Genomic DNA, 26137 nt, shown 5'->3' on the forward strand with positions numbered 1-26137 from the left:
AGTGGAGCACCATGCAGCCCTGGCAGAGATCTTTCATTTTGAGCCTGCTGTGGTCTCCTCCATGTATGCCTCTTCCTTCATGTCGCCACCAGCCTCTTCAGTCTCCCCACTGCCTGGGTTTCCTAACTGTGTGCAGTCAGGTGGGCTTGCCTTGGAGATCCGGTTGGATGACCCTCCTTCAGCTTCTGAGGGGGTTGGTCGTGATGCTTCTCTTAAGCCACCCTTGAGCCCTTGTGGGCTCTCCTCTGCCTGTTCCTGCTCCATGCTCCAAAGGGATCCAAATGGCCATGTTTGGGGTTCTGCCTCACCTGATGTCTGGCCACCAGCCAGGTCATCCTCCAGGGACTTCCCAGTCCCTTTCCCCTCAGGACATTCAGCCATCCATGAGCAAGTTCTCCACCTCGTCAGTCCTGCCCTCCCTTCTGGCGGTCCTTTAGCTCGTTTCACCTGGCTTTCAGTCTGGTCCTGCCAAGACGTCAAGGGTGGTCTTCTCTTCAGTGCCTCCAGTCCTCGGAGGGGCCTCTCCCTCGTCAGTACCTCTGGGCCCCAGAAGTTTCCCCTGTCTCGCCCAGTTCCTCTGGCCTCCTCTCCGGCCTGAGGAGTTTTTTGAGATTTGGACTTGTTTTGTTTTTCTCTTTACTAATCCACCCATCCGTGTTTTCCTGGTCTCCTGTTTCCTTTGAACTGTGCACCCTTGATGATGACCTGGGCTTCTCCCCTAACCACAACTGCTGGACAGATATCTGTAACAATACTGTGTTTATGATCAGCAACACTAATATAGATCTTGCATAGTAAAATACTATTCATAGGAATAAGGAATGTTTAAAATGGGTTTTACATACAAAGTCACCTGTTCAGAATGCACCTCAAGTAGTATTGACAATTCCATGCAAAATGAAAATGTCAACCAGTTTACTCTCTGGTTAAAATAAACTGAGAAAATTTAAATAGTTCTGAGCTGTAGAATCCTCTGGCTGCTATTGGGTGCTGACAACCTTCTGGCCACAGCTTCTGGAAGCAGCATCCAAAATAGGGGTTCTGAACATGGTCCACATTCCATGAACCTAACCTCTGCCGATGGTGAGAAGATCTCACAAACAGAGGCTTCCACCAGGGGTTTCCAGCTCACCCTCACTATATGCTTGGGCTTACCAGGTAATTATGAGTATTTTACTCTCCAATGGATCCAACTGATCACCATGTGGTGATCAGCTGACAGCTCTGTCCCCTCCAACACAAGGCCACAGGTCTGATGATCGACTTCTAAATCGATCATCAACCTTTGGCCTTGGCCTAAACTGACCTGGTACTGAGTACACTTAGCTACCATATGCTCAAAAATGGTGGATGTTAGAGGCAGAGAAGTCCACCGCTGCCAGCACCGCTTGGGTTCAATTCAGGGAGACAAACTATCAAATTTCCTCCCTGCAGGTGCTGAGCCCAAGTGAAGGTGGCATTATGTGGCTTCTTTGGGCTGAGCCTGGCCAAACCATAAGGCTACCAGACACTTGCCGACGGGCCCATCCCCCGAGGCCTGGCTCCAGGGAGTGCCTCAGTTTCTCTATTCCTGCCGAGGTGACTTTAGTAGTCTGGTGCCGATCCATCAAGGTCTTTGAATCACTCTTTGTCTGACTTTATGTTATTTTTATTATACAGGACCTGTGTTTTTTGCATCCTTTTTATCACAAGATAAGATAAGATAAGATAAAATGTATTGATCTCAGAGTGGGGAAAGTTCACCGTTACAGCAGCTCAAGAAGACAGGGGTATAAGGGCAGTTTAAATTTAAATTATATATACAATATAATAAAAAAATATTGTAGAATTTAAAAAAAAAATCATATACAGAAGATATTTCAAAATGAAATTTCAACAGATTATTACAAGTTACAGTGGTAGTGTCAGCAGCAAGTGGTTATGTATGCTTACAGTGCAGCATTATACAGTCGGATTGAAAATGGAATAAAAGACCTGCGGAAATGTTCCTTCTTACACTTGGGGTGTAGCAGTCTGTTGCTGAAGGCACTGCTTAAGGCACTCACAGTCTGATGCAGAGAGTGGGAGGTGTTGCTCATGATGGCGGACAGTTTGGCCAGAGCCCTTGACTGGGTTGAGGTTTATGGCGCTTTACGGCACAGCTCGGTTTGGTTGTGTTTCCATTACACTTCGTGCCTCCTCGACGTGGGCGGGGTCGTCGTAACACGGCTGCGCGACCAGAACAACAACAACAACATACGAGGAGGATAGCATGGAGGACATCGAGGCGCTCGTGTTGCTGCTCACCCTGTGGCTTTTTGTCACACAGAAGGCAAGAGAAGAGAGGCAGAGAAGACTCCTGGCCGCCAGACATTACAGTATTGAAAAGTGACAACACTCATCGGCCAATCAGTGGAAGGCAGTCGGCTGACGTCACGTTTTAGTAACGCTTCGGCTCGCTTGGAACCAGGGCTGAGGTGATACGGAAAATCTACCCGGTTGCAGGTACTGCGTGCTAGTGGAAACACGCAATAGTATCTAAGTATATTTTTCTTGCGTACCAGGCTGCTTTTTGCTTTACTTTGGTTGCTAAGCTCACCATCGCTGTCGTTTATCACCCACCAGGCCCTACTGGGGACTTCCTGGAGGAGCTAGACAGTCTTGTCTCTCACTTCCCTGATGATGTCCCCAGCCTCATCATTCTCAGTGACTTGAATATCCAGACAGAGAAGCTTCACCCTCTTGTTTCTTTTCTCTTCTCCTTTGACCTAGCTCTCTCCCCATCTCCTCCGACCCACAAGGCTGGCAACTAGAGCTGTCCCAAACGATTATTTTTCAAACGATTAATCTAGAGATTATTTTTTCGATTAGTCAACTAATGTAACGACTAATTTTACGATTAATCTAACGATTGAGGCTCAACTTAAAAAATGATTTATGTCATTTAAATTGTCAACTTGTAATGCGTGTTTACTACTTGGAACTGGTTGCTACTAGATCGTGGAATTTCGACAGTCAACAGGTAGACTAGAACTACATAATGGCAGAGTATAAAATCCACCGTCCGGTGTTAGCAAATAGATAACACAGAAGAAACATGTCGGGACTGGTAGCGCTAACAGCTTTAAACTAGGCAAACACGGGACCTGTTCTAGTCGTAATTAAAAGACGTAAATTTTACGCCGGGAATATAACTAGACAACAACTCAACAGTCTAACATAGCGTTTATTCAGAGAGGATCTTTGGTTTAGCCAACTGCAACTACTGCTACTGCTTGATAAATTAACATCTGACGGAGGTGTTTGGTGGTCGGTAGCTACGCCCCTTGTCATGCTGTCACGGCTGAAATGTTTACTCATACAACACGGACACAACCGGCGGGTGTTTAATAAGTTAAACTTACACGTTGTCTCCTTTGTCTGCAGCACTCTGCTCTCCTTTCTTCCTTCATGAAATGAAAAAGTATCGCCTGCGCTCGATCCTGACTCTCTCTGTGTGCTCTTCCAGCCTCGATATTAGACGCCCGATGTGATCGTCCATGATTAATATCACCATCATGCAGACCATGAACACGGTGGCCTCCTAGCTCTCCATATTAGCTTCTTTGTGGTGTTTTTTCTTCTCTCCTTACTTTTACCGGGTTTTGTTTTGTTTTGTTTTGTTGTTGAATGTGGCGCTAAACGGCTAACGTAACACGTCACTGACACAAACGGCTGCGCGCGGCGCATCAGTCCCGACCTGGTCCCGACTCATGAGAGTTCATCTAGTAGGTCATTTTGGAACGGGGACTTCAACCAAAAAAAAAAAATAATTTGCGACGCATCGACGCGAATTATTCATGTCGACGAATTTATGACGTCGAATAAGTCGAATACGTCGAATACGTCGACTATTTGACCCAGCTCTACTGGCAACCTACTGGACCTTATCTTCACCAGGCACTGTTCTAGCGCCAACCTCTCTGTCACTCCTCTTCATCTTTCTGACCACTACTTCATGTCCTACACCAGGGATGCCAGGGTTACGGCCCGACTATACGTCAGGTCCGGCCCGCGGGTGATCAGTGAAAGTTTTTTTTTTTTTTTTTGTTACAATTTATTTATTTTTTATTATAATTTCATTTTCGGTGAAATCCGTCATTTAATCTGTTGGTTGAATGTGTTGAATGTATGCAGGGCCGCAACAAACTCACACAGAGTATTATGATAGTGTTCGTGCTTTTCAAAGTAAACTGGCATTATGGAAGACGCAGCTCTCCAAGTGCAATGCAGCCCACTTCCCCTGTCTAATAATAATAATAATAATAATACATAAGTTTTATATAGCGCTTTTCGAAATGCTCAAAGACGCTTTACATAAGGAACAAACAGAAAGCAGAGACAAAAACAAGACATTATAAACAAAAAGACAAGAGAAAAACACTGTTACAGACTTTAGGCACATAGGGTGGGGGGGGGGGAGGAACATTTTATCAGGTGTTGTAGGTGATTTTGAACAGGTGGGTTTTGAGCTGGCTTTTGAATGAGGGGAGTGTATCGGAGTTCCGGATGGCGGGGGGCAGGGAGTTCCAAAGGGTAGGGGCAGCGATGGAGAACGCTCTGTCCCCAAGGGTGCTGTACTTGGTCTTGGTGATGGGAGTGAGGAGGTTTGCATCAGAGGAGCGGAGATGTCGAGTGGGGGAGTAGGGGTGGAGGAGGTTTGTAAGGTATGGAGGTGCAAGGTTATTGAGGGCTTTGTAGGTGATGAGAAAGATCTTGAAGTTGATTCGCTGTTTTATTCTAAGCCAGTGAAGTTGTTGAAGGATGGGAGTGATGTGTTCTCTGGAGGGGGAGTGAGTGAGCAGTCGGGCGGCCGAGTTTTGAACATATTGCAGTTTTTGAAGAGCAGAGGAGGGGAGGGCATACAGGATGCTATTGCAATAGTCGAGTCTGGAGGTGATGAAGGCATGGACGAGTGTTTCGGCAGCTGAGGTGGAGAGAGTAGGGCGAAGGCGTGCAATGTTGCGGAGGTGGAAGAAGGCTATTTTGGTAACCTGGTTTATGTGGGATTTGAAGGAGAGTGTGGGGTCCATGATGATGCCGAGATTTCTGACCAGGGGGGAGGGAGTGACGGAGTGACCATCAATGCAGAGTGACAAATGCTGGGAGGTGGGGAGGGTGGATTTTGGGCCAAAAATTCTAATTTCAGTTTTATTGCTGTTGAGTTTGAGGTAGTTGTGAAACAGGCTTTGACAAGCTCAGAAGGCATGGGGTCCAGAGGGGAGGTGGATGATTTCATGGTGGAGAGTATTTTGGAGAGGTCGGCTGTGGTTATGGGGGAGAAGATGGAAAGCTGGTGGTCGGGGAATGAGGGAAATGGAGGTTCAGAGTTGGGGGTGGTGGCAGTGGAGGTGACAAGCTGGTTGTGTATGTTATCGATCTTAAGCCCTATTCGGACGGGACTAGTTCAATGGGGGGACGTATGGCAATGTTGGTTAACCAGACGACGCCAGGGAGAAGAAATGACCAATTCGGACGGGACAAGAAATCCCTGTAATATTCATCTAACATGGGAGGAGTTGTTGGTTACGCACAACCGTCACATCCTGGATGCTATGCACGTCTTCATTTCACTTCCGTAAACCCCATCTGTAAACAGACATGGCGCCGACCATGCGTGCTTGCAAGCAGCGCTTCATCCAGAACCTCCATTTTTGCAAACAGACACACCTAATTGTTTCTCTCTTTAAAAGGATGTGACGACATATTCCGTACTTATTACCAAAGGTCGCATTCGCACGGGATTAGTATTACCTATGGTAGATACTCCGGACCGTTTCACAGGAGGTAGAATTCTCGGCAAAGTTTACCGACATACTCCGCTATCTTTACTGACATGGCGCATTCGGACGGGACTAGATTTCCTGGTTATTATTACTTTACCCCAGGTCCCCCCATTAAACTAGTCCTGTCCAAATAGGGCTTTAGAGTGGAAAAATGATAGGAGATTGTTGCACTTCTCCGGGGTGAATGTGGATGAGATATTGTCCTGGGGTTTGAGGAGTTTGTTTATTGTTGAAAAGAGAGTGCGTGGGTTGGAGGATCCAGAGTGAATGATGCCAGAATAGTAAACAGAGCGGGCTTTGTTAAGTGCAGATTTGTAGAGATGCATAAGATCTTTGTAGGCGAGGGCGTGAGACCGGTTTTCTTGATTAATCATTCTAACTGTCTGAGTTGTTTAAAGTCTCAGCCTGTCAATCATCAGAGTATGGACAAGTTTGCAAACTTGCTTTCAGGACTCAAGCATGAGTTTGACAATAGATTCACGGTTTTTACTGAACTGGAAAAGGAATTTGCACTTTTTCACTCTCCATTCACGATTGACTCTTCCGAGGTCCCAGAGACGATCCAAATGGAACTAATAGAACTGCAGTGTTGCGCACCGCTTATGGATAACTACACATCTGTTGCAATCGATTCATTCTATCAATCCTTGCCACCACAGTACCCAATGCTCACGGCATTTGCAGGTAAAATACTTTGTATGTTTGGGACAACATATTTATGTGAGCAGGCCTTTTCCGTGATGAATATTAATAAATCGAAAGTGCGCAATCGGCTGACGCACGGACATCTGAATGATGTTATGAAAATAGCCATTGCTCAAAAACTGTCACCCGATGTGGACAAGCTGGTGAAAGTTAAAAGGTGTCTGGCTTCGACAAGTAAAATGTAGATGAAGTAGGCTGGTCTCCCCATTTATCATAATCCAGGGTGATATGGGTGGAAGGGAATAAAAGGGGTTGGGGTTGACTTGTGATGACTAGCAAAGTGTGCCTCATCTGTTGCTGAACCAATTTAATGTTTTTAGATTGCTCATATTTGGCAATTTTTTCAAGAACCTTTTTGTTTTACTAATTCCTACCTGATATTCAATCACATTATTGTTGTCACCTATTGTTGGAGTACTTTATTCTGGCGCTTACTTTCTGTGACTTGTTTAGGCCTACTTGGCCTGGTTTTCTTTTAATTGGCCTAATTCTGCATTGACGTTTTTTCATGTTCAAGCCTTTAATAAATATAATAAAAGTAATTAACAGTTTACACTTGTGTTATTTGTAGGAAATGTGTGTTTTTTGGCACCTAGTGTCTATTTTGTTGCATTTGTAATTTATAAATGTAGGCTACTTGCATGGATAGGAAAATATTACGTTTTTAGAGGGTAACTGTCTCCTGGTTTAGGCTGTAATTGTAATGTATGTAATTGTAGGCCTCATTGTGAGGCTATTTTGGTACCAATGCAATTTCATTTTGATGTGTATGCCTTCATGAATCATTTCAAATAGCCTGCCTATCCATGTGTTGAGTCAGTGTTTGGCCTTTTCAGTCTGAAAGTGAAATCCAGCCCCCTGAGGTCTCACTTGAAAAAAATCTGGCCCCCTGACCAATTTCACCCTGGCATCCCTGTCCTACACCCTCTCCCTCTCCTCTCCTCCCTCTCGACCTCCCCCCACCCACATGGTATCTTCTCGTCGCAATCTACGCTCTCTCTCCCCCACTGACTTCTCCTCTTCTGTTCTCTCTGCTTTCCCTGCCCCTGAATATTTTTCTCTTCTATCCCCTGACACTGCTACTGGTCTTATTCTCGCCACCCTGTCCTCCTCTCTGGACAATCTCTGTCCCCTCACCTCCTAGCCTGCACGCTCAACTCCACCTGCCCCTTGGTTGACGGACTCAGTGCAGTGAATTAACTGTCCAACACCCTATTTTTAGGTCTAATAAACATGACTGAAAATTATTCTTCTGTTTATTGAAAGAAATATAAACATTTTGCACCAAGAGCATAGAACCTAAGTAACTGACCTCTGGTTGCAACTGTAAAGTAACATGACTACACAGGAAGTTGCACATCAAGTCTCAGAAACATGAAAGTTTTAAAGAGTCACATCCACTTAATTTATATGAAACTTGAGAAAACTTAGTACTGATTATCTGGTTGTAGTTTAGTTATTTTTCATTGTTTTAAGATTGGACTGTCCAGAAAGCAGACAAGGCCAATTATATAAAAACTGTGTATTTGTTTAATTGTGTGGAAGGCAAGGAAGGGGGTGATTGCCACGGTGAGCGCTTGGGTGTAAGGTACAAGAGTAGCAGATGGAAAAAGGGAGATTAAGGCAGGAGGGACTAGGGAAAAATTAAGACATAAAGGAACTTCAACCCTAACCATAACCAGATGGGGAAGTAAGGGAGAGCCACAGTGGAAAGAAACTGAGCGACTGAGCGAAGAAAGCTGTACTCTCAGAGAGGAGGGAGGAACATTGGTGGTACTGCTAGGGAGGAGGGAGGCAATGTGAGGAATTTTTTCCCTATACTGACTGAGTATTTTTCTCCCTCTCTTAGGAATTAGAAGGAGGCTTTATATAATGGGTAGGAGGCAATCATTGAAGTTGTTTGAGAGAAAGGCCATAAGTAGCTCCTCTCCAAACAACCACAGCTATGCTGCCTAAGAGAACAAAACAACAGTGATCCAAACACACTATTTATATATCAGTTGTACCCATTCTGACTTTTCTCATCTAACTTTTTTCTCCCTCTTCATCATCACAAGACCGATGACTAATAAACAGGAGGAAATTACACAAAAGCATACTTCAGCCTCTTTTGACCTATGTCAGTTCTAGTCACAAATAGTTAGGGATTTGGCCGAGGAAAAGACACCTCCCGCTTTTTATATGATACACTCATAAAGAACTTAAAAAATGCCATGTGAATTCTAAATTACCTATGTTGCGCTCCAAACCCCATTAGATCTTAGCACAAATTCCACATGATGTTGTCAGGAAGCACCACAAAATGATTTGTGAGCTGCAAATCTAGTTATGCTATGGCCTTCAAACCTCGACTGATTAGTATTAAGGGAGCCAAAGTGTGTCATGTGAACTTTCTCCACACCATTACATCACCACAACCACCCTTGACTGTTGTCACCAGACAGATTGATGTCAAATGCTGAATCTGTGTGACTGAGCAGAAATAAATATTAATCAGACCAAGAAAGATTTATCCGCCAGGAATCCCAGCATGGTCCTCTGATGCCTGCTGCCCCTCATCAATAAGATAAGCTATCAATAAGCTTCTATCTGTTAGTCAACGTTGCTACATTTAATCATATCATGTAAAGCATAGAATGTTGTGGATAAATCCCAAGAGAACATCAGAAACATTTAAACCAGCCTGTGTGACACCACCATTCATGCCTCTGTTCAGGTTACTCAACAAAGGTGTTGCACAAATAAAATCCAAGAAATGCAAGAAATGCTCAATATGTAATTTTCCCCTAGTGGCCCAAGAAAAGCAGATAAAAGAAAAAAAAAGATTTAACATTAGATTTGTTAGCTTATCAAATCTTTAATTTTATCTAATACTCATCTTTCCACACAAATATGAAGTAACAGCAAGTAAGGACAATAAATGTGGCTGTACAGCCAAAATTTCTATTCTAATGCCATTTTTCCATCATGGGAGCTGACAACATAGTTTACTCGATCATACCATCATACACCTTCATTATATTGAATTTCTTAGCATGTGGAGCCTCCTACAAAAAATGCTATCTTGTTGCGTTTCATGGTTCTGAGAGCTTTGAAGTTGGGTGCATTAGTACCTACGGTCTTCCAAGGCAAATTGGTCTCAGAGAAAGGGTCAGAAAGAGAGCAATTCTAAAGACTTGAAGGAAAAAAACAGTTAGGGCAAGGTGACTCACCCGGAATAGGGAAACCAGTTTAGTCCTAGGGAGCCAGAGCATAGAGGATTAGCCCAGCTCAGTCTAGGAGAGCCACAGAGGACCAGCTGCCCTTGGGCTCACCACTTGCAGGGATACCTTTGAGGTCGAGTGCAGTGTGACCTAGGTGTAAGGCGCAGGTAGGGGCCTGGTTGTGCGATCCCTGGAGTTACAAACTGGTTCTTCGGACATCACCTCACTGACAGTGAAGGAGCCTTAGCTAGTGTGTGAGATGAAGTGGTGCCAAAAAATATAGTTGAGCTCACATCCAGGCACAACATGGGCTCTGGTAAATTGCATCTGTCCAAGGCCTTGAAGATTTACATTACTCTGTTGAAATGGATAAAACAAGGGGCGGCTGTAGCTCAGAAGGAAGAGCAGTTGCCTACTAATCGTAAAGTCGGTGGTTTGACTCCCAGATTCTCTGGGCAGGACACTGAACCCCACATTGCCAACAGATGTATCCATTGGTGTAGGAATGTGTGGGAACGTGTAGCACTGTGTAGCCTACATAAACTAAGATGTGCTGTATGAGAATGGGTGAATGTGGTAAGTAGTGTGAAAATACAGTGTGAGTGTTCAGCTAGACTAAATAAAAAAGCACTATACAAGTACAGTCCATTTACCACTTGAAATCCATAAACAAACAGACCAAAATTCAAGGACTGCCACTTTGAATTGTGTTACACTTCATGAATTGTGATGGAAAGTGGTGGATGGGGTTTCAGTGCCCCAGGGATGCCAGGTGCTATGTTGTCAAGGGCAAATTGCAGCTTGTCCCCAGTGGAGTGTCCGAAGGCAAACTGGTTGAGGGACCAGACAAAGAGTACTTCAAATACCCTACTGATGTTAAATTCATGGAACTCAATCATTTCTCCCAGGAAAGAGTAACCAGGCCCTCACCCTGAAGCCAGGCCTGGGTGAGAGGCTCGGCGGCAAGCACCTGGTGGTCAGACAATTTCTCATAGGGGTTCTGCCAGGAGTCATTGGATGGCTGGACTCAAATTCCTCCTGGAGTTGCCCTGGGTGAGAGACGATGGTTGGGGCTTATTTATAGCCCCCATTTGTGCTCTCAAATGTGAGTTTGCCTTCTGTGGTGCTTGTTAACTCTGCTTCCCTGTTCTCTCAATCACCAACCAGTTGAGACAGATGGCCATTATTCCTGAGTCTGGTTCTTCTGGATGCTTTTTCCTGGTAAATGTGTTTTTTTTTTCCTTTGGCCATCACCTCATGCATACTTCAGGGATACTTCAGCATCAGGGATTCACTCAAAAAAGATGTTTCAATGCAATCTGTTGGATTCCTTAGCAAGGCAACTTTATTTCAGTTTTCATAGTATGAACTGGACTGATTTGGATTTTAAATAATTTGATTTGATTGGATTATGATTATAATTCGCTTGTATTACCTACATTTGTTGTGATTGTGGTCTATATAAATAAAACAGAATTTAATTCACTTGTGGTTGAGTTAAATTCACAACATGGTTTTTTGTCTGTAACAAAAACTGTGTAAGAGCATGGGGTGACCATAAATGGCACCACAATTGTTGGGATCTGTTTGCATCAATTCCGTCAGTTCCTCAGTTTTTCCTGTAGATGGCGCCAATGAGCAGGGCTGGGCCACAGGCTCTGCAGGTGCGTTTTCCTTCGCACCTGCAAATCATCTACCCTCATAAGAGGAGGTGTTGGCCAGCACTTCCACGCCAGAGTGTTTTACCATCGTGGTAACTCTTAGCCCGCCGTACCTGAGAATTATGTGTTCAATCTTCTTACTGAAGACTTATTTCCGTGTTCTCATTCCCCGTTTCAGGTTTTTCTCCTGTTGATGGTCTGTACTCGGTTCCAGTTCCCTGGAAACCCCAATCAATTACAAGACTCTCCGTCCTCCTGGACTCCTCATTCCTCATATTCACCTGCAGAACCAGATTCGAACTTGATCTGCCCTCCAACGAGTTCCTTGGCCAAACCATCCTCCGTGACAGTTTTCCTGGACTCCTCCTGGTACAGTTCACTCTTCATTTCAACCATTCAGATCCCTCTCACCTTCCCCTGGCGGACATCAATCAACCATCCAGTAAGCATCCATTTTAGTCCACTGTAACGGTCTCCGATTTCTACTCATCATTCTGTTTGTCTCCAGAGCTTCCTGCGCATCCGCCCCGGAACGTTGCCCCAGAGAATCTTCATCATTTGCACATTTTTCTTATTATTGTGAATAAATCCTTTTCACCGATACTGGTCTTCCTTGAGTTTTTCTGCACGTGGGTCAAACAACTGTCCAGAATCATGACAACAATAACCTAGGTCGCAGATTGATGATTGATTTTGTAATTATACCATTTTTATGTTTATGCATTTAGCAGATTGCTCGGGTGGGGGAGGAGTTTGATGAGGCTATGGAAAATGACTTTGGGTCTTCTTCAAAGAAATTCTGGGATATCATCAGAAACTTAATGGAGAAGAAGTGCTTCACCAACACCGTTTACAGTGGGGATATATTCCAATAGTTTAGGGGTAGTCTCCAATCACTGTGGCAGAAGTTACTAAGGTAATTAAACAATTCTACAGTCACAAGGCCCCAGGGGTGGATGGAATCTGCCCTGAGTTCCTTAATGCCCTAGATGTTATTAGGCTGTCTTGCTGACATGCCTGTGCAAGATTTCATGGTGGTTTAGGACAGTGCTTCTGGACTGGTAGATCGGGGTGATGGTACCCATTTTTGAAAAGGGGTTCCAAAAGGTGCATCCAACTACAGGGATATCACACTTCTCAGCCTCCCTTGGAAAGTCTATATCGGCAAGAGTTCTGGAGAGAACAGTTCTGCAGTTGAAGCTGTTCTCATTCACATATTTTTCAGTTTCTTTTGTCAGACGGATAAACGCATCAGAAATTGGTATTGAAATTAACTCCATATCTAAACTATGTTAGCCAAGTGCTCTGCTTTAATAAAATACTTATTTCACAACTAAGCATCTTCTGAAAAAAATCAACTTCAAGTAATTTAAAAAACATCTGTGCATTGAATTATTTCCCATAGAAAAAGTTGGAAGCAGCAGAATGTCTTGAATAGTTTCTTACAAAGTATATATATATACAATATATCATAAGACCCCGATGAAGAAAAAGACACTTGGACACTTTGCCCGTGGTGAGAGGTGCAGAGCGGGTGTGGGCATACTCATTGCCCCCCAGCTGTGTGCCTGTACATTGGGTTTACCCCGATGGACGAGAGGGTAGCCTCCCTCAGCCTTCGGGTGGGGGGACGGGTCCTGCTGTTGTTTGTGCTTATGCACCAAACAGCAGTTCAGAGTACCCACCCTTTTTTGAGTCCCTGGAGGAGGCACTGGAGAGTGCTCCTGCAGGAGACACCCTCTGCTGGGGGACTTCAATGCTCACGTGGGTAATGACAGTGAGACCTGGAAGGGCGTGATCGTCATGGACTGTCTATAACGAACACCATGTTCAGGAAAAAAGGTGTTCACATGTGCACTTGGCACCAGGACACCATAGGCCGCGGTTTGATGATCAACTTTGTGGTTGTATCGTCCGACTTGTGGCCATATATCCTGGACACTCAGGTGAAGAGAGGGGCGGAGCTGTCAACTGATCACCACCTGGTGATGAGTTGGCTCCGCTGGTGGGGGAGGATTCCGATTAGGATGTCTGGCGGAATCCCCTATCAGGGGCGGTGCCCCGTCAACACCGTGTATGGGGTTCTGCTCACCTCATATTCCAATGAGGAAGCAGAGTCGGGGAGCTAGGTTGTGCAGCCTCCCATTTCTGGGGCTGAGGTTGCCGAGGTGGTCAAAAAGCTCCTCGGTGCCAAGGCCCCGAGGGTTCCTCAAGGCTCTGGATGTTTTAGAGCTGTCTTGGTTGACACGCCCCTGAAACATCGCATGGACATCGCAGACAGTGCCTCTGGACTGGCAGATCAGGTTGGTGGTCCCCCTCTTTAAAAAGTGGGACCGGAGGAAGTGTTCCAACTACAGGGGGATCACACTCCTCAGCCTCCCTGGTAAGGTCTATTCTAGTAAGGGGTACTGGAGAGGAGGATCCGTTGGATAGTCGAATCTCGGATTAAGGAGGAGCAGTGTGGTTTTCGTCTTGGCCATGGAACAGTGGACAAGCTCTACACCCTCAGCAAAGTCCTAGAGGGTGCATGGGAGTTCGCCCAACCAGTCTACATGTGTTTTGTGGACTTGGAGAAGGCGTTCGGCTGAGTCCCTTGGGGACTCCTGTGAGGGGTGCTCCGGGAGCATGGAGTGCCAGACCCATTGATATGGGCTGATGTCAGAGTCTGGTCTGCATTGCCGCCAGTAAGTCAGATGTGTTTCCGGTGAGGTAGTGCTGGGCGGTATGACCAAAAATACACATCACGGTATTTTTTCACGGTATCACGGTTTCACGGTATATCGCTTTCCCCGTGTTACCTGCTGATGTGGCGGGTGCTGACCTTAACTTCATGCATTCTTGATATTCTAAGACATGCTTACGGCTAAGGTGATGGAGCAAATTGCTCGTGTTGCCACCTCCAGCGACAACTGTAGACCCACAACACTTGCATAAAATGGTTGTTTGGTCGACGTCAGATTTTTTTTAAACCAAAAAACTTCCAAACTACATACACGGTGTTCTGTCGATTTGTGCTACTTCGTCGAGAAATGCTACCGCCGCAAAAACCGATAGGCTTGTCTAGGGGTGGGCGGTATGCACGGTATCATACCTTATGCGGTATTTTTCACCAACGGTAGAGATTTTTTTGCCATACCTTATACCGCAATAGCTCATGAGTCCTGTAGATGGCAGTAATGCAAAGTTTTGATCCGCTTGGATATGCCGGGCGACAGTAATCGCAAGACAAGGTAACACGAGTAATTTGTTTTACCACCTGCGGGCTAACCATGCTCCGAAATATGAAACGAGTCAAAGCCGGTGTTCTGTCGATTTCTCCTACTTGTCGAGAATTGCTACTTTGTGGTTTTGCGCATGCGCCGAGCCGATTTTCTAAGTTTCGTTTTCACGCCCATAATGTTTTGCTACCCTGCGTCTCATCTGTTGTGTAACGGTAACATCCTCAAAATCCTGATTATTTTCTCTTTTGGAAGACATGCAAAGTAATAAAACACTTATCGTATTAACAAGCAGTTAGCTTAACATGCACAAATGGGGTGTCTGAAACATGACGCATATTTGAGCATGTTGAATAAGTGGAAGGCGCCTATGAAAGTTACGTTATCCAAGAGGCAGCGGCTTTTCTCTCAGAGTTTATTTGAGGAAATGTACCTTTTCTTATTTTTTAAATATAAATATAACCAGGGTTCCTACAGGTTTCTTCAAGTCAAATTTAAGTCTTTTTAAGACCTTTGTAAGACCATTTATAAAAAAATAATACCTATTTCACGGCCTATTTCACAGACCTACCGGCAAAGAAAAACTTTTTTTTTTTAATTTGTTAATTTATTTCTCAAACAAATGAAAGTGTGGACTGTGTAAAGCATTGATGAAACATTGCAGCATAGTAGTAGTAAACGCTACAACACCACAGCACAGACACAGACAACAAGCCAAACAGAGGTGTGAAAAATCAAAAAAAATTTCAGCAGACCACAAAATAGTTTAACTGACACAGTTAAGTTGTTTTTTAACATTTGTTATGTTAGCTAGCTACTTATTCCATGCTGGGAATATGGGGAGTAGAGAGAACTATAAATAATGAAAATCAACTAAAAAATTTGTCGTTTTGTTGAGGCTCTCATCGAACATAAGAACGGACGGTGATTAATATACACAGCTAAACCAAACTTGGCTATGTACGCCGTTTTGTTGGGACCACAAGTAATTGTGGCAGCGATGTCGGAATCGGGGAACATGCATTTAAACAACTCTGAAATACCCTCGTTTCCATTATATGAATGGTGTTTGCCGATTGTGTTAGGAGTCCACAACAACTCTGCTTTCATGGTTGGTGTGGACCCAAAAGCTGTTCGCAGATCTACTCTAGTTGCGGTGACGGTCGTAACTTGAGGGGCTGTACTAGCAGTTGGCTGGTTAACGTTATCTGCTAGCTCAGATACATTAATAGCTAACTGGCTAGCGTTGGCCGGTTGAAACACCCCGGCGATGGAAGGAGTTTGATCCTTCGCTTCGATATTATTCATTTGCTTGGAGGACTTGGCGTGAGACTCTAACGGTGCGTTCACACTAGACGCGGTCGGGCAACGCGATTACATACAAAGTCAATGCAAAGACGCGATTAGACGCGGATTCGAGCCGGCGGCGCAATGAGGAGCGGTCGGGCGGCGCGGTGAGGAGCGGTGAGGAGCGGTGAGGAGCGGTGAGGCGGTGCGGTGATGCGGTGGCCGCCGCGCGAGTGAAAATATGTGATTCGCGCGAGTTCAAAAAATCCAACTTTGGCGAAATATTCGCGCCAGACAGCCTATCAGCGTTGAGATTCTGGACGACAGTGACGTGGAGACAGATGGACAGGCGCTGTCTGTGACATGCAGATGGGACTGCAGATGGAAATTAGCTTCTAAGCTACAATCTGGTGCAGGTCATCTATTTACTTTGTTATTAATGTACTTTGCACATGCGGTCCCTGACTAAATAAAATAAAAAAATTTAATCACCGCCTTCTCCAGGAGTTCCGTCTGGATGACGGCCGCCTCCGAGCAGGCCACCAAACTGGGTCCCGGCGAGCCCGAAACACCGCTGGAAGCGGCCGCCACGGGAGGATCGGTGCCGTGATCTCTCGGCGGGATGCCGGCTGCAGGCGCTCCGCAGCTGGGCTGCGGCTCCGTTTCAGCTGCGGGGCGCCTGTGGCATGGTGTCCTGCCGAGAGATCGCGGCTCCGGTCCTCCCGAGCGGGTCGTCGGGCTGGGTCCTGGTGGGCCTGGGGTGCCGCTGGAGGCGGCCGTCATCCAGACGGAACTCATGGAGGACCGGCGCCGCGATCTCTCGGCAGGACACCATACCACAGGCGCCCCGCAGCTGAAACGGAGCCGCGGCCCAGCTGCGGAGCGCCTGCAGCCGGCGTCCCGCCGAGAGATCACGGCACCGATCCTCCCGTGGCGCCCGCTTCCAGCGGTGTTTCGGGCTCGCCGGGACCCAGTTTGGTGGCCTGCTCGGGAGGATCGGTGCCGTGATCTTTCGGCGGGACGCCGGCTGCAGGCGCCGGTCCTCCCGAGCAGGTCGTCGGGCTGGGTCCTGGTGGGCCTGGGGTGCCGCTGGAGGCGGCCGTCATCCAGAAGCAACTCCTGGAGAAGGCGATGAAATTATCCGAGCTGAATGCACCACCGGATGATGTCACTGATCCAGACACGACGGCGTGTGCGTTTCAGACGAATCTCGGACTGCCACAGCAGGTACAAGGACGCGATCAGCCATGGATAGCCCCTTGAACTATTCACTCGTTTTTTACTCGCGCGAAAGAGGCGTTTGAGGCGATGGAATTTAATTTACACCTGCGGCAACGATCGCGCGATGAAGGCGGTGCGAATATTCGCATCGCGTTTGGTGTGAACGCACCGTTAAGCCTTCAAGCCCATGGTGCCAAGCTGAATCCTCTTTTTGCACACTGTGCAAAAAGCCTCGTATACATTATTGTCCACTGTTTTTAACCAGTGACTAAATGATTATTTCTCGCGCCACGCTTCATTACATTTACATTTCCCCATAATCCCAGCAAGAAATGGGAAGCAAGGAAACGCAAACAAATGTTAAAAAACAACATAACGGCGTAAGTTAAACTTTCTTGTTTTCTGCTGAGATTTGCCTTGATTTTTCACGCTTCTGCTTGGCTTGTTGCTGTGGTCTGTGTCAGTGCTGTAGCAATGTGATCGGACCCGGGGCGGAGCGGTAGCGGCAGCGTTGCGTTCTCAATGATTGGTTCCGCCACTCTTCATTTAGGCTACGTTATTTAGGCTTTTCAAAATAATAGTAGCCTAGTTAACAAATGAAACGTTTGAGGAGAATGCGATACAGAGAAGTTACTGCACAAATTTTAAGACTCAGATATCAAAATTCAAGACTTTTTCAAGTCTTTTTAAGGTATTATTTCCAAATTCATAAATTCAATGCTTTTAAGACTTTTTAAGACCCCGCGGGAACCCTGTATAACGTACATATTTTTTATATTTCCTGTGTTTTCTGTTTTGCACAATACATTTAATTTAATATTGCTGCAAACATCCTGATTGAAAGTGTTTATTTGGTGCTATGGTAACCACTGAGAAACTGTTCTGTTGTAATTTATATACAAAAGTACCATACCGCGATATATACCGTATACCTCCTCCACCCCTACTCCCCCACTCGACATCTCCGCTCCTCTGATGCAAACCTCCTCACTCCCATCACCAAGACCAAGTACCGCACCCTTGGGGACAGAGCGTTCTCCATCGCTGCCCCTACCCTTTGGAACTCCCTGCCCCCCACCATCCGGAACTCCGATACACTCCCCTCATTCAAAAGCCAGCTCAAAACCCACCTGTTCAAAATCACCTACAACACCTGATAAAATGTTCCTCTCCCCCCCCCCCCATGTGCCTAAAGTCTGTAACAGTGTTTTTCTCTTGTTTATAATGTCTTGTTTTTTTGTCTATGCTTTCTGTTTGTTCCTTATGTAAAGCGTCTTTGAGCATTTGGAAAAGCGCTATATAAAACCTATGTATTATTATTATTATTATTATTATTATACCGTCAGTGGCTCAAATTTTACCGGGGTATACATTTTAGGCCATACCGCCCAGCCCTAGGCTTGTCTATCGATTTGTGCTACCCTATCAAAAAATGCTACTTTATGGTTTTCTACCTCTGTATATCAAATAAAGTCATAAAGTAAGTTTTTTTTGTCTCTCATGTGTGTAATTATAAAAAGTGTAATGAAATTGATTTATTTAAGAGGGTAGCATATTTTGACAGTCCAATAACACGCTGTTAAATAATGCTCCCCCTTCTCAATGCATTTATGTAAAACGACTTATCACCTCACTGCCACTGTAGGATGAATGGCAGCATGTTCATAACATTTTCTAATCAATATTTAAGAGGGTAGCACATTTTGATAGTCCAATAACACCCTGTCAAATAATGCTCCCCCTGTTCTCAATGCATTCATGACAATGATGGAGCAGAGTTACCTAAATAAAGACAGAAGTGTCCCTCAGAAAGGTACTTGTGAACTGTAGTCCAGTTTTCTTCCATTCCTAAAAACAGCATCGCTGTTATTAATTAATGTTTTTATATAGAAGAGAAAAATTGTGTATTTATTGTGAGAGAGAAAAGCCGCTGCCTCATGGATAACGTAACTTTCATAGGCGCCTTCCACTTATTCAACATGCTCAAATATGCGTCATATTTCAGACACCCCATTTGTGCATGTTAAGCTAACTGCCTGTTAATACGATAAGTGTTTTATTACTTTGCATGTCTTCAAAAAGAGAAAATAATCAGGATTTTGAGGATGTTACAGTTACACACCAAGACGCAGGGTAGCAAAACATTATGGGCGTGAAAACGAATATCGGCTCGGCGCATGCGCAAAACCACAAAGTAGCAATTCTCGACAAGTAGGAGAAATCGACAGAACACCGGCTCCTTTTTTTGGCACAAGTTCTTCTGTGTCAGCATGTTCTACTAGTTCTGCAGCTTCGATTTCGGAACTTTCCATGTCTATCCTATCCACCATCACCTTCGCGTAACGCAAGTGCTTATTACCACCTCGCACCCATAGACAGTAAACATGCGTGTTTAGAAGCGCAACACTGAAAAGGGTCCCGTCTCAAACAATGTCGCGCGATGCAGCGTTCCCCCCGTTGTGTAATCAAATACACCGGTATGGCGGTATATTAAAAATTCATATATATATATTTTTTTTCAATTAATTTTTATTTATAGCGCCAGATACAACAAATGTCATCTCAAGGCACTTAGATAATAAAGTCCAATTCAAGCCAATTGGAATTCAATTCATTGTAATCATAATTATTCATAAAATAATCCAATTCGTTCATATAGAGCCAATTCAAAAACAATTTCCTAGCTAAGGAAACCAACAGATTGCACTGAAAACTTTTTCTTTTTCTTTTTCGGTCCAATCTCCCGTCCTAACGAAATTATAAACCGGTATTCGGTGTGAACCGGTATACCGCCCAGCACTACGGTGAGGGTTGGACTCTGTCAGGGCTGCCTTCTGGGCAGCTTCTGGGTCCCCCCGGAAGAGCCGGAGGAAGCTGCAGGGACAGGGACATCTGGGCTTCTCTGCTCAAGCTGCTGCCCCCGCGACCCAATCCCCAGAGAAGCGGCAGATAATGGATGTACTGTATATAAATATATATATATATATTAGGGCTAGGCAACGATTACATTTTTTAATGTAATTAATCACATGATTTCCCTGATTAATCACGGTTAATCACATTTGTACGCAAAATCCAAAAATGAATTCAAAAGTAGTGTATAGCTTTTAGCATTTAGTTTTATTTTAAATGTACTACGATATGAATGAAAGTGCCATAACATCTGTTGTGTAAACACACTTTTAACATCAGCATTTTTATGTAGTTTTTATGTAGAAGCCTCCCTCCAATGTCGGTTTCGTTGAATCACTTGCTGGTATCAATCATGTGTGCCTTTAAGTGATATTTTAGACTGGAACTACTACGGTGATAAGACAATTCAACTTGGCAGTGTTTACAGATAACTTTGGTTCTGTCGACTCCGCCGTCTGGAAGAACTTTAAAATGAAAATGGCCAAGTAAAAGTTCCGTACCCTTCTCCATGTTTGTTGGATCCGCCAATTACGTTCTTTTCCGGTTCCGCAGCAGACAGCAACAGACTTTTACAAAATAAAATAAATAATAAAACCTGCTCTAATGCGTGATAAAATATTTGTCGCCGTTAAATAATTTACGAGTTAACGCGATAATGACGAGTTAACTCGCCCAGCCCTAATATATATACATACACACAAATATAAGAAATAATATTCAAGGTACAACATTGTGCTGAAAGTTTATAAATACATTTCTAATATGTTGTTTTTAATACTATACTACCAATCAACTGAGAGGTCCTCAGTATATTATATTATAACCTTATATCATAACCTTTGTATATTCCTTTGTGATCATTTTCTCTATTTTATTGAGGCAAACGTCACATCCTACTTGTTCTCATTATAATAAATTTGAAATGTAATAATAACTCATTAAAAAATCTTAACCAACACTCCAATAGGCAAAGTCTTTAAATATTATTATTTTATGGTACTACATAGTTTAGTAACGTAGCCAAAGGAATGGACAAAAAGCCTATATACTAAAAGAAGTATAAAAAATATAAATGACCCCAGCAAGCATACAAAGAAGTCTAGTGGGCTCCAGAAAAAGAAATAATGAAATGTGTGGCTAAAAGTTACATATTTACATGACTGATCTGAGTGCTATCATTAACTGTTGTGCATTGTTTACACTTTAATACAAATAAACATAAAAGTTAACTAGACCTTTAGTCCAACACTACACAGGGCAGAGTTGCTCTGTGTCCACTGAAGAGGGTTGTTAAATATGCCTATAACAACAAATCCCACAACCACCAACATTTCCAAAGTATGGTGAGTGATTTTGCAGTTACCATACTTAACTGTGTATAAGCTGTAGCAAAACATTTTCCTTAAATCCAGTACATACTTATCAATGTAGTCATGAAGACAGCATAGATTAAATACATACTGATGTAGAAGGTATTGGGGGCTTGAGTTCCATCCACTTTAAGCTCCAGCAGGCTGCTGATCTTGTTTTCATGTCTCAACCAAAGGGCCACACCCAAGATTACACCTCCGGCAAGCTGAAAAATACATTAAACATTTAAACATTTTTTAAATGCATTGGATTGTCTGGTGCTAGACACATTTCCAAAATCAGATTTATGATATATTGTTTTTTTCACATTCATGACGCATGCTGACACAAAGGTCCTGATGCCAAGTCAATTTAATTTTATTTATTTTTTAAGTTTTAAGTATTAAAAGGATAAACTCCATCTAAAAACCTAGCAGATTTACAAGATGAGAGACAGTCAAGATGATACAATTTTATAATGTAATAAATGAAGAGATGGAACATATTATTATTACAAAGGTTTATATGCCCATTTCTATAAATAAATAAAAAAAAGATTTTACAGTTGCATTGCACTAGCAGTAGACTAAAGGTCTCCTGCGTTTTTTTTTTTGTACTTTTCTACCTTTAGTGTTACCACACAATAAACTCTGTGTTCATTAAGTTCTGGTTTTCCTACAATTTCTAAGAACAGTTGGTTTCACTTGATGCCAAACACTCACTCGATGTAATGCGTCACAAGAATAAAGCAATAAAGTAGTTCCACACTTTTAAACACACGATTATTTTTCCAAAAGTAGCACTAGAGGTTCTTTTGCAGAATATTTCATGAGGATAATAAATTTGCATGCTTCACACCCACAATAATACCATATAGGGGTATGCTTCCTCTCTCCTGTGTTAGGAAGTGTTGAGTGTTGAGTCATTAGAACAGCATTAAGGCGCAAAAAGAACAACTTTAGGGGCTCTGAGACTGAAGTTCTGCTTTCAGACATCCAAAAAGGAAAATCTGTCATTTTTAGCAGTGTCAGCAGTGGAATTACGGGACCTGCTAAAGCAAAGAAATGGGAAGCAATTAAGAGTGCTGTTAATTCCTTGTCAACTGTAGTTCGTAATGTCACAGAAATAAAGAAGAAATGGTTTGATAAGAAAATGGCTTAAAAAGAACGTCTCACCATGGCCAGGCACTCGATGACTGCAACTAAAGCCGTGCAATCAGTTGTTGCATCATCATGAGGCAATGATGGGCGTACATGCCACTTAAGTATTGTCCTGGCAGCCATTGTAGTCCCTGCCATGATAACAAAGAATTCTCCGCTTGATATATTGTGTATTTGGCTTCTATCCCCTAATAGGCATAATCTGGGAGATAATGGTATGTCACTTCCAAGCCAGTTGCTCAGGTTGTCCACTACTGGTTTCCAGAAAGGTAGAATGACAGAGCAATCCCAGATGCAGTGTAGTAGAGTACCTATGTGTTTCTGACATTTCCAACACAAGTTATTATTCATTATACCTGCTCTGTTGACTCTTTTAGGAGTCCAGTAATACCTGTGTGTTATTTTGTATTGTGTAAATTTCCCTTTAGCTTCCCTAATGTATTTCCCATTGTTAGATATGATTCTCAGCCACTCTTCTTCATCCATCAAACATCCCAGATCTCTCTCCCATATAATTTTCAGGCTCCAACAGTCATCGCTGAGCAATTGGTTGGTTGTGAATCCAGCTGAATTCTGATATTTCATGGACTGAGCTTGCACTAACCTGAGGGATAAAGGCCTACAAAGCAAGATTAATGTATTAGCGATATTGAGCCAGTAAAGTCAGAATATTCAAGGTCGCAAAGGTGTCTCTCTTTTGATCTATTTCATTTAATTTGATTGTAAGATCAAACCCTGAGATCCAAAATCACAAATCCTCACCAAGGATACGTGTGGAGAGGCAATGTAACTAGGTAGGGGTGCAGAGACATGTTGTAATTACGAATAGAACTTCACGAAGAAAAAAAAAAGACCAGATTGAAGTTGATTTCTATAACAAAACTAACACGTTCATACACTCCAGGGTACTTTAGTGCTTGTCAGACCAACTTGGAAATAAGTTCTTCTAACATAAAAGTATTTGGTCAGTTTTTACAAATTTAAAACCAAAATATTGGAAGTTTGAACCCTTAAAACATTCACTGATAACTTGCAATTAGGGCCGGCACGGTATATGTATTCGTACCGAACCGTCACGGTACGGGGGTCACGGTTTGGTATGCGCATTTCCACGCAGAATACACACGGTACGGAAATTTTCTGAACGCGGAACTGTTATTTTGCAAGAGTTTCTTTCAGGACCCATTTAAACACTGCCACATGCAAGCCCTGATTGGTCCGTAGAGATATACGCTTTCGGACAGAGTAGTTATAAGAACGCAGTTATCAGAACTGTCCTACTCGAATTTCGTTCTGATAACTGTCCTTCCCCAGCGGAGCTGTTTCAGTCTGCATTGCACATGAGTCGGGACTGATGCGCCGCGCGCAGCCGTCCGCGTCAGTGACGTGTTAGCCGTTAGCCGTTTAGCGCCACATTCAACACCAAAACGGAACAAAACAAAACCCGAGAGAAGAAAAAACACCACAAAGAAGCTAATATGGAGAGTGGGGAGGCCACTGTGTTCATGGTCTGCATGATGGTGATATTAATCATGGACATCACATCAGGCGTCTAACATCGAGGCTGGAAGAGCTCACAGAGAGTCAGGATCAAGCGCAGGAGATACTTTTTCATTTCATGAAGGAAGAAAGGAGAGCAGCGCGCCGCAGACAAAGGAGACAACGTGTAAGTTTAACTTATTAAACACGCGCCGGTTCTGTCTGTGTGGTATGATGAAACATTTCAGCCGTGATAGCATGACAAGGGGCGTAGCTACCGACCACCACACACCTCCGTCAGGTGTGTTCTATAGAAACCATGAAAAGACCCGACCAATTACGTCTCCCAAATGTATTACAACAACCCCTGGATACGAATACATGCAGAGCAAAAAAAATTACCGAAGCAATTGGAATTTACATCGCATCTCAGTGTTTCCCACACATAGACTAATTCGTGGCGGTGCGCCACAGATTAAACACCGGCCGCCACATATTGCGTTTCGTTATTATTATTTTTTTAACGCTATTTAAAAAATACTCGTATTCGTTAAGCTGCATTTCCTTTCCCTGCTCTACCTCCGTCTCTCTGTCCCTCGCGTCTCTCTCGCATAGCCTACTCACACACACAGCCCCTCCCCTCCGCGCTTCCCTGGAAGCGTGGAAGCTTGCTAGCTTCAGCGTCGCGTTAGATTAGCTCAACCGAAAGAATTCACGAAAGGTTGGTATCACGTGCACCTTTATAAAATCGCACATTAAAAAGTCCTGTAAAAATATTTTATATTTTGAATACAATGTTGTCCCGTCCCGTCCCGACCCATAGCAAACAAGCAATTACGCCTTCTTTTATAAAGTTAACTAGTCGCAAGTTTGCCGTAAAAAAAAAAAAAAAAATGTAGTTGGGTTGTCGAGGTCTAAACACTAGCAGCTGTGAATCAAATAAAGTAGTTTTTTTAAACTCTTACACTGAATGTTTGCTGCTTCAATCCAGATGAGTATTGAAAAATATTTTCCGCGATTGAAAGAGAAACGTGCGTGTTGATGATGAGGACCAGCCTGAACCGGAGGTATCAGTCTGAAACAGAGCTGAACAGTCCGACCAGTGTAATTAGCTATGTTATTAATTTGTTTACAATGAAGATGTGAATATCTGCAGAAAAGCCGCACCTGTGTCACCCACCGTGACACAGGTGTCACACATCCTTACGTCCCCCATAATTTTCCTTGATGGAGAAATTATCCAGGTTCTTAACTCCCAATGTGACATATATGTCACATTACAGATCTCTGACAGTGGTCTATTTAGTCTGTGTTATAACCCCTTTAATTTTCATTTAAGTAGAAATGGGTCTGGGTTCTTAAGGATTAATACAATAAAGTTTTGTGTGACCAATTATTAACGAAGGAATTATTTTGAAGAATTTTTATCCCCCCCGGCCCACCACCACACATTGGTTTCACATCTGTCGGAAACACTGCATCTGCTATGCGCCCATATTCCACTGTAGAAGAGGCAGGATTCAGATATCTATTACATGTGCTCGAACCTCGCTACACGCCTCCTTCGGCACTGTACCGAAAATGTACCGAACCGTAGGGTCCGTACCGAGGTACGTACCGAACCGCGAGTTTTTTGTACCGTTCCACCCCTACTTACAATACATAGTATTGTCGTATATACAATGCACTAGGGATGGGAACCGGTTCTCAACAAGAACCGGTTCCCTGTGTTTCAATTCCCACAAATCGTTTGGCAATTTTGCAAACGATTCCCTTATCGATTCCAGTGGGCGCGAATGATGTCACCACGCAATGTTGCGTGGCGAGTCCAGTGCAGCCAGCAGTCAACAGTAAACATGGTGCCCAAGCGGTACAAACGCTCAAAAGTTTGATTAGACATCCCTAAAATAGACGACAACAGGGCAACTTGCAAAGTGAATATTTCACCAAAAGAAGGAAATACTACCAACATGCAATAACTATGAATGAATGATTAAATGATTAGACACTAAAGACCCATTGACACCACCTGCCACTCTGCCACCTCTCCCCTCTGACCCCCACCAGCACTCACGATCTGTGAAGAGGATGTTCTGTCAGTCTTTCACAGACAGAAGATCATGAAGGCACCCGGCC

At 43.8% G+C, this 26137-nt stretch overlaps 1 protein-coding gene across 1 annotated transcript in view; it reads right to left on the minus strand.

Annotated features, from left to right (window-relative positions):
• LOC142382173 (CD81 protein-like) overlaps positions 1-26137 on the minus strand; it is a 68678-nt gene that overhangs the window by 29272 nt on the left and 13269 nt on the right. The window contains exon 2 of the mRNA XM_075467779.1: positions 21474-21588. Within this exon, the coding sequence (XP_075323894.1) occupies positions 21474-21588 (115 nt within the window). The remainder of the gene's footprint in view (positions 1-21473; positions 21589-26137) is intronic.

This window comes from Odontesthes bonariensis, chromosome 1 (assembly GCF_027942865.1).
Source record: "Odontesthes bonariensis isolate fOdoBon6 chromosome 1, fOdoBon6.hap1, whole genome shotgun sequence".
NCBI lineage: Eukaryota > Metazoa > Chordata > Actinopteri > Atheriniformes > Atherinopsidae > Odontesthes > Odontesthes bonariensis.